The 13,919-nt window shown below is 54.9% G+C and overlaps 1 protein-coding gene across 1 annotated transcript in view; it reads right to left on the bottom strand.

Annotated features, from left to right (window-relative positions):
- The window catches only part of ZSCAN1 (zinc finger and SCAN domain containing 1), a 30,508-nt gene extending 16,593 nt beyond the window's left edge, over positions 1 to 13,915 (bottom strand). Inside the window, exons 1-4 of the mRNA XM_024238182.3 lie at positions 13,633 to 13,915; positions 11,357 to 11,880; positions 9,654 to 10,132; positions 7,318 to 7,412 (exon numbers count right to left, since the gene is read on the bottom strand). Coding sequence (XP_024093950.3) covers positions 7,318 to 7,412; positions 9,654 to 10,132; positions 11,357 to 11,367 — 585 coding nt within the window. The 5' untranslated portion in view covers positions 11,368 to 11,880; positions 13,633 to 13,915. The remainder of the gene's footprint in view (positions 1 to 7,317; positions 7,413 to 9,653; positions 10,133 to 11,356; positions 11,881 to 13,632) is intronic.
- Between the last annotated feature and the right edge of the window lie 4 nt (positions 13,916 to 13,919).

Genomic DNA, 13,919 nt, shown 5'->3' with positions numbered 1-13,919 from the left:
GCATGGTGGTGGGCGCCTGTAGTCCCAGCTACTCGGGAGGCTGAGGCAGGAGAATGGCGTGAACCCGGGAGGCGGAACTTGGCAGTGAGCCGAGATCACACCACTGCAGTCCAGCCTGGGCAACAGAGCAAGACTCCGTCTCAAAAAAAAAAAGTTCATTTTAAAGTTAAATGGAAAAAACGAACATAAAGACTACTCCGGCCTAGAATATATTGACCTTTATACCAGTGTGGTCATAAAATATACAATTAAGAAATTTTTTTTCTTGAGACGGGGTCTCACTTTGTCTGCCAGGCTGGAGTGCTGGAATGCAGTGGCGTGACTTTGGCTCATGGCAGCCTTGACCTCCCAGGCTCGAGCGATCCTCAAGCCTCAGCCCCCCAAGTAAGGGGGATTTGCCAACAGCAAGTGTGGGTATCCACACGGCCCCAAAGAGTTAATGAATTACAAACCTTTGTAGGTTGGCCAGGACAGTGGAGAACCTTCACCCCCACTTGGCCACTGCACCGCCTGATAAGGAGGGGGGCACACCATGGGCTGGGGCACTAAAGAAGAAGCAACGTTTACTCAGGCAAAGGCCTCAGCAATGCAAGCACAGGCCCTGCAGATGGTCACCTGGGAGACTGCCCAGATTACCCACTTCTGGGGCTTAGGAAGGAATGGGCTGGGCCGTCTGACAAAGGGCGTGGTCACTAATAAATGTCCACTGGCTTCTGATCACAACTGCTCAGGGGTGCCAAGCAACGCTGTGCCCTGTTGGAAAACAGTTCCTTGTCATCAGGAACACCCCGATTTGCCCGCCCCTTGTCCTGTAACGCCTGGGCCTCGGCTGGGAATCCTGACAAGGATCTAGGGTGGAAAGCACCCCTTGGCCAGATTGGTGCCTTTCTTTCCAAGGAGGCGGCCACCGCCACCCTGAAACTCACTCCACTGCTTTCTTTTCCATGAGCAGCCTGGGGAGGCATGTTGGCCATGTGCAGGTGGTGCCCACACCCACGGGCACTGAGGGCACTGGACAGTGGATTTCACCCAGCCCCGTCAGTCTGGAGTCCACAACTGCTCCCACACTGGGAGAGAAAGCCCAGAATAGCCCTCCTGGGAAGGTTCCCAAGGCATCTGAGATCACAGAAGGGGGTTTCTCTCATACAGATGGGCAGCAGGCCCCATTTACCAGTGTTCCTGGTATATGTTTGCATGCCATGGCCTTCAACTGCCTTCCCCTCTGCTCCTGTATCCTACCCACTAGCACCTGGACACCCTCAGAGAATGCTTTCCTGGCTGGGCCCGTCGCACAGCACCCATGCAAGGCCCAGCTCACTGCTGGGGTGTGGTCTCATGCCCCAGTAGGCAAAGAAGGACCCCTCGCTGGGCTGAGCCACTCCAGGGTAAAGACTGGATCTCTTGCCCAGGCGCAGTGGCTCACACCTGTAATCCGAGCACTTTGGGAGGCCAAGGCGGGCGGATCACGAGGTCAGGAGATCGAGACCATCCTGGCTAACACAGTGAAACCATGTCCCTAGTGAAAAATAGAAAAAATTAACTGGGTGTTGTGGCGGGCGCCTGTAGTCCCAGCTACTCGGGAGGCTGAGGTAGGAGAATGGTGTGAACCCGGAAGGGCAGAGCTTGCAGTCAGCCGAGATCGTGCCACTGCACTCCAGACTGGGCGACAGAGCGAGACTCCATCTCAAAAAAAAAAAAAAAAAAAAAAAGACTGGATCTCTGTGCCAACCTGGATAACTGCCCACAGGTGGAATGGGTGCCCTAGATTCCTCTGAGGTCACATGCATGAAGCAACCCAGACACAGCATAAGTTTTTCCTTAAACACGTCCCACGGGAGGTGACCACTGAGGCCAGAGCCGCCCTGAAGAGCCTGTGTCCCAGCAGCGGGTCACACTGGCAAGTGTTGGGTGGCTCGTGCAGCTACCCCACAGCAGGGAGGCTCTCCGGGGTTGCGGAGATCTGCCAGGAACAACACTAGAGTGACCAGTCTAAGGACACTGAGGTTACCAACACTGGGCACGCAGGGCTCCTCCCAACTGCCTGATGCCAACACATCTTCGTACTTAGGGACTCAGGCTGGCTTCAGACACGGGAACACAGTAGGCAGCCCCAGCGGCAGTGCTCACCTCTGGCCCTGGCTTCCCCCAGGTGGCATGGACAGTACAGTCTCGGCCTCCCTTGGGTGCCCTCTGGAACCTCTGACACCATCCCTGTCCCCCTAAATGAGTCCTTCTCTGCTGTATACTCTTGAGAAGGTGACCATATAGCGTCTGAAAAATGGGTATGCCTCACATTCACTGTAGCTTGGCCTATATTTCCCATAGTCATCATCTCCATTGCTGTATTGGGCATATTTTTTTTTTTTTGAGACAGGGTCTCGCTGTGTCGCCCAGGCTGGAGTGCAATGGTGCGATCTTGGCTCACTGCAGCCTCCGCCTCCCGGGTTCCAGTGATAATCCTGCCTCAGCCTCCCAGGTAGCTGGGATTACAGGTGTGAGCCACCACGCCTGGCTAATTTTTGTATTTTTACTAGAGATGGGGTTTGGGCATGTTGGCCAGGCTGGTCTCAAACTCCTGACCTCAGGTGGTCCGCCTGCCTCGGCCTCCCAAAGTGCTGGGAACACAGGTGTGAGCCACTGTGCCCGGTCGGGCATAGATATTCTGACACAATAAATAATAAATTAAAATTTGGCCAGGCACGGTGGCTGATACCTGTAATCTCAATACTTTGGGAAGCTGAGGTGGGCAGATCACTTAAGCTCAGGAGTTTGAGACCAGTCTGGGCAACACAGACCTCATCTCTACAAAATGTAAAAAATTTAGCCAGGCATGGTGGCATGTGCCTGTAGTCCCAGCTACTTGGGAAGCTGAGGTGGGAGGATCGCTTGAGCCTGGGAGGTCGAGGCTACAGTGAGCCATGATTGGGCCACTGCACTGCAGCCTGAGTGACACAGCCAGAACTTGTCTCAAAATAATAATGATGATAAATAAAAACTAAAGTAAGTTTTTGTCACTTAAATATTGGCCAGATATGATGGGACTTCATGAACTCCCTGGTAAAGTAGTTCATATTGTAAAAAGTAAAGTAAGGCCGGGTGCAGTGGCTCACACCTGTAATCCCAGCACTTTGGGAGGCTGAGGCGGGTGGATCGCAAGGTCAGGAGTTCAAGACCAGCCTGGCCAACATGGTGAAACCCCGTCTCTACTAAATATACAAAAAATTAGCCAGGCATGGTGGCGTGTGCCTGTAATCCCAGCTACTCAGGAGGCTGAGGCAGGAGAATTGCTTGAACCGGCACCTGGGAGGCAGAGTTGCAGTGAGCTGAGATCGTGCCACTGCACTCCAGCCTGGGCTACAGAGCAAGACTCCATCTCAAAAAAAAAAAAAAAAAGTAAAGTAGAAGTTCCTCTTCAAAGACTTTCCTCCCCGTCTAATTAGGAATAAATAGTAACTTCTCTTAGAAGCAAAATTTAGTCAAAGACCTATGCTAACATTCTTAAATATCTGCTAGCCATAATAAAAAAAAATCAATGTACTTTATGTTCTTAGCTCCCACAATTTAGCCTAAATATTTGCCCTGGTGTGCTTATACTGGTCCAAGCAAGCATTAGGTCATAGCCTGTTCCTCTTCCTTATTTGAAGGTGTTTTTACCTTTCTCAGCATTCCACAAGTTACTTTCTTCTTCCTTTGTTCTCCTCTACCTTTGCCTCTTTTAAAAAGTTCTTTTTTTTTTTTTTTTTTTTTTTTTTTTTTGAGATGGAGTCTTGCTCTGTCGCCCAGGCTGAGTGCAGTGAGTGATCTCAGCTCACTGCAACCTCTGTCTCCCAGGTTCAAGCAAGCAGTTCTCCTGCCTCAGCCTCTTGAGTAGCTGGGACTACAGGCGCCTGCCACCACAGCAGGCTAATTTTTTGTATTTTTAGTAGAGACGGGGTTTCATCGTGTTAGCCAGGATGGTCTCGATCTCCTGATCTTGTGATCTGCCTGCCTCAACCTCCCAAAATGCTGGGATTACAGGCACGAGCCACCGCACCTGGTTGCCTCTTTTAAGAAGTTGTAAGTTGCTAGCCAATCGGGACAAATACAGAATGTGAGGTCCGGTTCCAGCCAATGGAAACCGGACATAGCAGTAAGGTGGACGTGTCAGGTTATAAATGACCATGTCTCCTTTGTTCAGTGTATTCTCGTAGCAAAACTGCTGGCGAGTGTACCCTTTCTGCAGAAAGTAAAGATGGTCTTGCCGAGGAAATTAAATTTATGTTAAAGTGCTATTTCTTTATGGTACCGGGGAACAAGCATTTCAAACAACATGGCCGAATGTAAGTTAAAACAGGGCCTTCAGGAGGTAAAACTCATTATCTATAAAAGCTAACTAAAGTCGGGCGCGGTGGCTCACGCCTGTAATCCCAGAACTTTGGGAGGCTGAGGCGGGTGGATCACTTCAGTCCAGGAGTTTGAGATCAGCCTGGGAAACATGGCAAAACCCTGTCTCTACTAAAAATATAAAAATTATCTGGGTGTGGTGGGGCATGCACCTGTAGTCCCAGCTACTCAGGAGGCTGAGGTGAAAGGATCACCTTAGTCTGGGAGTTCGAGACCACTGTGATCTGTGAGCCTCGATTGCACCACTGCACTCCAGCCTGGGCAACAGTGAGATGTCCCCTCCCCAAAAAACATAAAATATGGAGGAAAGCAAAGATCCTGCAAGGCTGTGAGTGGAAGGTGCGGAGGGCAAGGGGGCCCTGGAGGGGAGGCCAGCAACCTCAGTTAAGGATGAGGGAAGCTGGGTTGCCCTGAGAGAGAGGTGAGAGTGTCCTGGGGCCGCCCAAGCTGTCAACGGTGTGCTGGAGGGATTGAGGTCCCGACACAGCCAGGGATTGGAGGTTATTGTTCAAGAGGGCAAAGAAGAGAGACAAGGTTATAATTCAGAGAAGGAGAGAGAGGGGCCTGTGGTCTGAAGAAGAATGAGGACATGGCCCTGTCTGTTCAGTGTCAGAGGGAAGGGGAAGCGATTCGATTTTGTTGCTGCTCTGGTCTGAATGTTTGTGTCTCTATAAAGTTCCTATGTTGAGGCTCTAACCCCCAAGGAGAGGGGATTAGGAGGTAGGGCCTTTGAGAGAGGATCAGGTCATGAGGTTGAAGCCCTCAAAATTGGGATTAGTGCCCTTTTAACAGAGCCCCAGAGAGTTCTCTTGCCCTTTCCACCCTTTGAGGTTACAGGGAGAAGGCACCATCTGTGAATGAGGCAGCCGACCCTCAGCAGACATTGGATCTGCTGGCAGCTTGACCTGGGACTTTCCAGTCTCCAGAACTGTGAGAAATAAGCTTCTGTGGTTTTTTGGTCTTGTTTTGTTTTGTTTTCCCCAGATGGAGTCTTGCTCTGTTGCCCAGGCTGGAGTGCAGTGGCACAATCTCGGCTCACTGCAACCTCCACCTCCCCAGTTCAAGCAATTCTCCTGCCTCAGCCTCCTGAGTAGCTGGGATTACAGGTGTGCGCCATGACGCCTGACTAATTTTTGTATTTTTAGTAGAGACGGGGTTTCACCATGTTGGCCAGGCTGGTCTCAAACTCCTGACTCCATGATCCGCCTGCCTTGGCCTCCCACAGTGCTGGGATTACAGGCATGAGCCACCATGCCCAGCACTTCTGTGGTTTATAAACCATCCAGGCTATGTTTTTTTTTTTTTTTTGAGACTGAGTCTAGCTCTGTCACTCAGGCTGGGGTGCAGTGGCGCGATCTTGGCTCACTACAACCTCCGCCTCCTGGGTTCAAGCGATTCTCCTGCCTCAGCCTCGTGAGTAGCTGGGATTACAGGTGTCCGCCACCATGCCTGGCTAATTTTTTTGTATTTTTAATAGAGACAGGGTTTCACTGCGTTGGCCAGGCTCGTCTTGAACTCCTGACCTCGTGATCCGCCTGCCTCAGCCTCCCAAAGTGCTGGGTTACAAGCGTGGGCCACTGCGCCTGGCTGTTTTTGTTTTTTGAGTTAGGGTCTCACTCTGTCATCCAGGCTGGAGTGTAGAGACTTGATCATATCTTACTACAGCCTTGAACTTCTGGGCTCAAGTGATCCTCCTACCTCAGCCTCCAGAGTTGCTAAGACTACAGGTGCATGCCCCTACACCTGGCTAATTTTTTTTTTTAGACATGGGGTCTTGCTATGTTGCCCAGGCTGCTCTTGAACTCCTGGGACCAAGTGGTCCACCCACCTCAGCCTCCTGTGAGGCCTCACTCAAGGTGTTGGGATTACAGGGATGAGCCACCACACCCAGCCGTATTTTGTTATAGCACCCAGAATGGACTAAGCCAGTGGGAGAGACACATGTGCAGTCTCTCAGCCTGTTACTCGGCTGGCTGCCTGAGAGTGGGTCCTGGGCCTAGAACACCTCCTTACCAAGAGATAAGGGGTTCCCCCCAGTTTGTGCTGGGTGCAGTGCCTCGTGTGGGGGTCTCTGTTTCCCAATGTGTGCCCCTTTGTTCTGCTCAGGCGTGTGCTTCACGTGGCACCTAGACAGCCCCACTGTTAGGTCAGGCCCCCTCTAGGAGGGACCTGCTGGCCCTGGCCTGACAGCCACATGGGCATACGGTGCTCTGGCCCTGTCTCTGCTCTGTGAGCAAAACCTTGCTCCATTCATTGTTCGACCGTGCTGTATTTCCCGTGGCGACTCCGATACCAAGATCCAGGGGCAGAAGTGGTCAAACTCACAGTAGCTCTGATCATACGAACACATGCTACTCACTTAGCGGTTCTTACTTTTGTTCTTTTGTGATTTACCCATTACTCCTGGATTTCTCTCACGCGTCTGCGTGGCCCCACCCCTGATTTTAATCTCTCCAGCCACATGGAGATCTGCTTGGCTCCCAACCGAGCCAGGCCCCTCCCGTCGCCTTGAGGCCTTGGCAACAGCAGGTCTAGCTGCAGGGGAGCCCTCAGCGTTTCCTTCTGGACCCGCCCAGAATCCTGGGTTCACTGAGGGAAGATGATGGGGCAGCAGGACTTTCTCAACATAAATCTGGTGTGGGTGACACAGGAGGATGGGTCCTAACTGCGAGGCTGGGAAAGGACAGGAGGGGCTGGGGTGAGGCCCAGAGGCACACGGCAAACACACACCTGCACTGACTGCCCTCGCCCAGCACTGAGCCCCAGGAAGCTTGGGGAATCTGTGGGGCAGGCGGAGAGTTTGGAGGCCGGGCTTCCTGGGAACGCTGGGGACAACCTCACACAGTCCTTGGATGGGGCATCCTTGAGGCCGTCCCAGGAGCGGCACGTATGCCCTGGGGTGCAGGAGCACGGAGCTGGGGGCCCCGGGCTCACCTGCGATGGTTCTCTCTGGGACCTTGGACTCTTCCCATCTTCCTCCTCACCGAAACTCCAGTCCTGGTGTTCGACCGAGTCCAGAGATACCAGAACTGTGCGGGAGAAAGGGACCGTGAGAGGGGCCTGTTCTTCCCAGAGCCCCCAATTCTCCAGGCCTTCTGGGGAGGGCAGACTTTCCCCGAACATCCCTGCAGCACCCCTGAGGCGCAGGCAAGAGTGGCTGCAGGGCTGTCATTCTGTCCCTCCACATGGCTGCTGGGCAGGAACCTGTGGTGACACCGAGGGCCGCTGAGGACAAGTACCCTCTTCACTCATACTCCACACCCCTGTGCGCCTCCAGAAGCCCACGAGGACACACACTGCAGCACTGACTATCTAGGGAGGCCCGGACACTGAGTCCTCTGCTCCCCAAGCCCCCCGGGGCTGAGTGCACAGAGGACGACTGCTGAAGCAGGGTTCAGGACACCACTGACAGAAGGGTCAAGACGTGGGAACCAGGCCAGGCGCGGTGGCTCACACCAGTAATCCCAGCACTTTGGGAGGCTGAGGCAGGAGGACTGCTTGAGCCCAAGAGTTTGAGAGCAGCCTGGGCAACACAGCAAGACCCCCCCCCCACTATTTATTTTTTAATTAAAAAAAGAAAAATTCAAGACCGCAGTCACCTCTAGGGTGTCAGGCAGAGTGGGGGACAACAGGACTAGGAGACGTGCACGGGGGTTCAGCTGATTCCACTGGTTGTTCCTTTTTTTTTTTTTTTTTTTTTTTTTGAGACGGAGTCTGGCTCTGTCACCCAGGCTGCAGTGCAGTGCAGTGGCATGATCTCGGCTCACTGCAAGCTCCGCCTCCTGGGTTCAAGCGATTCTCCTGCCTCAGCTTCCTGAGTAGCTGGGATATAATGTAGGCATGCGCCACCACGCCCAGCTAATTTTTGTATTTTTAGTAGAGATGGAGTTTCACCATGTCAGCCAGGCTAGTCTCGAACTCCTGCCTTGTGATCTGCCTGCCTTGGCCTCCCAAAGTGCTGAGATTACAAAGCCTTTCCTAGGTTGGGCTTTGATAGGGCTGGGTGGCCGGTGCAGGGCTGTTCCTTATACTTGCTCTACTGTTTCGTAGGCTCAAAATATGGAATGTAGAAAGCAGACCACCGCTATGGAAGACAAATAGAGCCCTTTGCTCAAAAACGATGAATTTCGAGAGTGACCATGGAACATTAAAACTAGCAAGGGTGGCTCTGGGCTGGGATGGTTGTGAGGTCCACAGAGCGCCAGAAGCCAGTGCTCTTGGGCCCTCTACCCCAGGAGCAGAGAGTTCAAAGGGCCAATTCATCTGGCTTCTGCCTTGCAGCTTACAGGGCTACCCTTGAGCCTCTGGAAAGCTCAGCTGTCACAGCTTTCCTAAGTGTGGCACCGGCTGCCCTGGGGCAGTAAGGGGACCCTGGACCCTGTGTTCTGCAAACTGCTTATCACTGTTAGCCTATGGAAATGCTGTAGTGGGAGGGTGCAAAGGGAGGGCCTGTTCCTCTCCCTTGCTCCAACCCTCTTTTCTCTGAGCTCTGATGCAACCCTTCTCACTCCCAGCCTTTGCTCCTGCAGCGGGGCTGCCTGGCACCCTCCTTGCTGGGGCCCTGCTGGGGAAGCCCTCCCGAGGCCACAGTGCCACGACTGCTCTCACCATCCGTGGCTGCTTCTTTTGGCCTCCCAGTGTCCAATCCCTGCACTTCTGTCACTAGGAAAGAAAGAGCCCCACTCATGGGACTGGGCCCTGGGTGGATGGAATCTCGACGTGGGGTCACAGGGGCAAAGATGCAGGAGGACAAAGCCCTCTCGGGGAGAGGGGAGCTGAGAGAGAAGACAGGGAGGGAGCCCAGTTTCAACCCCAAATTTCCCAGCTCCCAGAGTCGGGATGCAGACCTAAACGTCTCTCCCCACCATCAGCCAGCGATGGGGCCTGCGCCCGGTGAAGGCTTAAGGATCTCTAGGATTCCTGAGTGTTGCAGGAGGCGCTGCAGGTGGCTGGGAGGAAGTGGCGAGGCAGCGTCCTTCCCAGAAAGCATCCGTGAGGAGCAGCGGACACAAAGCCACAGGACAGATGGACGCATGGGAAATGGAGGGATCTTTAATCACCGACTGAGTGAGAAATTCGAGGCAGATGAGGCGTGCAGCACATTTATATGTAAAAATAATTAAAAACACAGCCGCGGGGCAGGAGAGGTTTGCTGGTTGGGAGGGGCCGGGCAGGGGTGGGAGCGATGTGGGCGGGAAGGAGGGCAGTTCGGTCCTCGGAGACGTCAGGCCCCCTGGCCCGGCCCGGGGCACGAAGCCTGCGCCTCTCACCTTCCTGCTGGCACATCTGTGTGAGGTCCTCCACCAGGCTGGCGGCCTCCCTGCAGCTTCGGGGGCCCTGTGACTGCACCCAGGTCCGCATCTTGCTGGGCAGGGCGCCCAGGAACTGCTCCAGCACCAGCAGCTCCAGCATCTGCTCCTTGGAGCGCGCCTCGGGCCTCAGCCACTGGCGGCACAGCGTCCAGAGCTGGCCCAGCGCGAGGTGCGGCCCGCCCGCCACGTGGTACTGGAACTGCCGAAAGCGCAGACGCTGGGCTTCGGTGTCCCTGGGGCTTGCTGGCCCAGGGTCTGCGTCCTGCTCACTCGGGGTTGGGGTCTGGGGGCGTCTGGGGGAGGCAGGGGCTTTGGGCCGTGGAAGCATTTCTCTGGCCACGGGGCCCCTCTGAGGGGTGTGTGTGGACTGGATCCCGAGTCCCAGTGGCTCCGGACAGAGCCGGTGTGGCAGGCGGGCAGAATCAGCAGTCAGGGGCCTGCAGAGAGGGGCAGGGACAGAGGGGCCACATCAGATGGTGGCCCTCCGTACTCAGGATGCCCCTCGGCTCCTTACTTCCTTGTTCTGACCTCCAGCACCCCAAGGAACTAACCTGACCTCTTCCCACCTTCTGACCTAATCTTCCACATGCCTCTCACAGGCTACTCTGCACTGAGTTCAAGCCACTGGCTGCCCCAGGACCTTTGCGCCTGCCATCCCACCCCAGCCCCTCCCCCTCCCACCCCAGCTCCTCCCCTCGCAGATGTCCTGGCCATCATCCTCATGGCGCTGTCTTCATAACCTCCATCACTTTCTGAACACAACTTTTTCCCTTACTTAGTGTCTATCTCCCTCTCATTTAGTCATTCAACACACATTGACTGACGAGCTGCGGGAACAAGAATGCCTGCCCCGTGGTGTGGCCAGCACTGCCCAATGAAGTTCCTACAGGGATGTAAACATTCTCTACCCGTGCAGCCACCTACATGTGGCTGGGAGCACCTGAAATAGGAACTGAATTTTAAATTTAAATTCCATTTAAATGGAAGCAGCCAGGTGGGCTACATAATAATGGATGACAACACCACCAGCAGCAGGTCTGCCCACGGTGTTATCTTTGCTGTCTTCCTGCCTTTCCTACCAAGTCCAAGCTTGGGGTGCAGGCCAGGAAGAGGGCAAGGGAGACTGGAGACTCCGAAAAGAGAGGGGAAGTGGGAAGAGTAATTTAAAAATAACCTTTTGTGGCCGGGTGGCGTAGCTCACACCTGTAATCCCAGCACTTTGGGAGGCCAGGGTGGGTGGATCACCTGAGGTCAGCAGTTCGAGACCAGCCTGACCAACATGGTGAAACCCCGTCTACTAAAAATACAAAAATTAGCCAGCGTGGTGGTGCACACCTCTAATCCCAGCTACCTGGGAGGCTGAGGCAGGAGAATTGCTCCAACCCAGGAAACAGAGGTTGTAGTAAGCCAAGATCACACCACTGTACTCCAGCCTGGGTGACAGCATGAGATTCCATCTCAAAAAAAATAAATAACCAAAAATGAGTTGGGCGTGGTGGCGTGCACCTGTAATCCCAGCTACTCGGGAGGCTGAGACAGGAGAACCGCTTGAACCCAGGAGGTGGAGACTGCAGTGAGCTGAGACTGAGCCACTGCACTCCAGCCTGAGCGACAGAGTAAGACTGTCTCAAAAAAAAAAAAAGAAAATAAAAAGAAGTTACCTTTTGTACATTTTCCAAGCCGACTATGGTGAACATATAACTGAAGAAAACATTAAAAGTTGTAAAAATAAAAATAAGCAGGGAGGTTTCGGTTGTTTGTCTTTAACAATTGTACTCTGGACTGATCCGCTGGTGAGAGTATAAATTGGCATGACCTTTCTGGAAAGCACTGTGGCCATTTATATATCAAGAACACTTGGTAGACTGCGTGCAAGATGCGAGATTTGGGCACCAAGATTCACTACAAAAGTGCCCAACAGTTGAACGTGGTGGGATCAACTACCTCCCCCATCATGTGATGGGAATATTCAACCGTGCCCAGTACACAACACCATGACATGACCACGGGGAGTAGACACATGATGTACAGATGACACGAGGCACAGGGAACGTGGGATGCAGGATGATGCATGAGTGTCATAGAAAGGGAGTCCTGGGAAGACGCCCGTGGGGGGCGGCCAAGTGCTTTGTGCTGTTCATACTTCTCTGAATCTCCTCCAAATGGTGTCGGGATCCCATGTGACCTTCATCAACATGGAAAAACAAAACAAAACAAGACATCTTTAGGAAGGATTTTTAACCATATGGGAAATGCTTATGACAAGTGAAAAGGAGGGATTCCATGGGATTTTTCCCTCTTCATCCTCTGCTGCATTTTTCATACACTCTGCAGTTCTTGTGCATCTGGTTTTACAATCCAGGAGAAAGGAGAGGTGCAGGGTGGCAGAAAAGGCAACTCATGGGGACTGTGCCCAGCCAGCCATCTTCGAGTCAGCGTACCCAGCCACCTGCACCCTGATTGGGAAACTACCAGCTTGGTCTTCCCTGCCGATGCCACAGGCAAAAATGCTCTCTTATGTTGTATTCACACTTTTATATATGTAGTTTTGAATAAGAAAAAAGGGCCCATTTTGAAGCTCCACAGGTTCAAGAAGTCCCTTTGCCCTGGGTCCTCAGACCTTATACTCTCTCAGGTGCTCATGGCCAGCTCACCCTGGAGACTCTAGGGAGGGGGGCTGTAGCCCTTTAGCATTCTCCAGGGTCCTGAGCTGAGGTCTGTGGGAGGAGAGGCTAAGTTTATCGGGGATGAGGGTAAAGAGGAGGTCTTAGCAGAAGGCACCAGAGGTCCATGGGTGTGTCTGGGGTCTATATGGGGGCTGATGTGGAACACCTGGGCCAACGTGGGGGTACCTGAGCTGATGAGAGTCCTGGACTGATGGGGGGGCTGTTTCTGGAAGATGAAGAGGGCCTGGGATGATGTGGAGGGGACTGAGGTCTACATGGCTGGTGAGGAGGATCTGGGCCCCCCCATGGGCAATGCTGTGGTGGCCCTGGGGTCCTAGAAGTCTACTTTGGTAGGGGTCTGGGATTAATGTTGGGGATGTGTGTGTGTGAGAGAGTGTCACTTGGAGGGCTCAGTGCCTGTGGAAGGGCCAGGTTCACCCGGCATGGGCACTGAGATCTGCAGCCTGAGCCCCAAATTCTATTGTGGGAATGGGCAGAAGGGCTTTGCCGCTGATGCCAGATGCTTAGTGACATAGAAGACGTGTTCGCTGCGCCAGTGAATGGTTCTGGCTTTGAGAAGGGGGCTTACAGTGGGGAGGGCGTTGGGAGCTTAGGATGCCACACGGAGGAGCTCCATAATAAATGGGCTGGGGAAGTGTGCAAGGGCAGCGCACTGGGAATACGGGGGAGGGGCAGTGACGACGGCTGGGGACGGCTGCTTGGGTGGAGGATGGTGGGGTGATTGAGTGGGGGATGGGTCGGGGGCGGCTGCTCAGGACGGAGATGGGCCTGGGGCGGGGAGGGGGAGCTTGTAGGGAGGGAGACGGGTCGGGGGCTGCTGTTCAGGAGGGATATAGGTCCCGGGATGCTGATCAGGTGTGGAAGGGAGAACCTGGACGCGGCCGAGCGGTGTCTGGGCGGGCAATGGGGGTACGTAGAGGGGCTTCGGCCTCAAACTGACAGGCCGATGCCAACAGGGGTCGGGGTCCCTGCGGAAGGGGCGGCCCCAGCCCCCCAAGTCCCCGCGCCGCGTGGCCTCTAGCCTTCCCCTTCCCTCCCCCACGGCGACCTCAGGACTCCCGATGGGCTCTGGAACCCCGTCCCGGCCCGCCCCCGCCCGGGCCCGGGCCCGGGCCCGCCTCCCCCAACGCGCGCCCCTGGACCGCGATCCCGGGCCAGCTCCCGCCGACGCGGCGCCGAGCCCCTCCCGGGTGGGCGTCCCGATGGACGCTTTGGCGGGCGGAGGGATGGACGGGCCGCGGCGGACTCACCGCGCGCGGGCTTCGCTCGGGCCTGGGCCGCTCGTTCATGGCGACCCCTGGGCTGGCGAGCGCGCCCAACGCCGCGGGCGGACCCCATCCCGGCACCCTGCGCGCCGCGGGCGGCCGCCATTGGTCCGCTGGATCACGCCGGGCGTCGGTGACAAGTCACAGCCGCGGGACTCCCGGGCAGGGGCGGGGCTGTGACGCACGAGGCGGCCGGGACCAATCAGAAGCCGCCTGGGATGAGCGCCCCGCCCCCGCCGTGCCCTCCAGTAACCTCGGGCCGCGGTTCCAGT

This window comes from Pongo abelii, chromosome 20 (assembly GCF_028885655.2).
Source record: "Pongo abelii isolate AG06213 chromosome 20, NHGRI_mPonAbe1-v2.0_pri, whole genome shotgun sequence".
Classification (NCBI taxonomy): domain Eukaryota; kingdom Metazoa; phylum Chordata; class Mammalia; order Primates; family Hominidae; genus Pongo; species Pongo abelii.
Note: the sequence above shows the minus strand (reverse complement) of the source record. Positions and strands in the feature narration are given on the sequence as shown.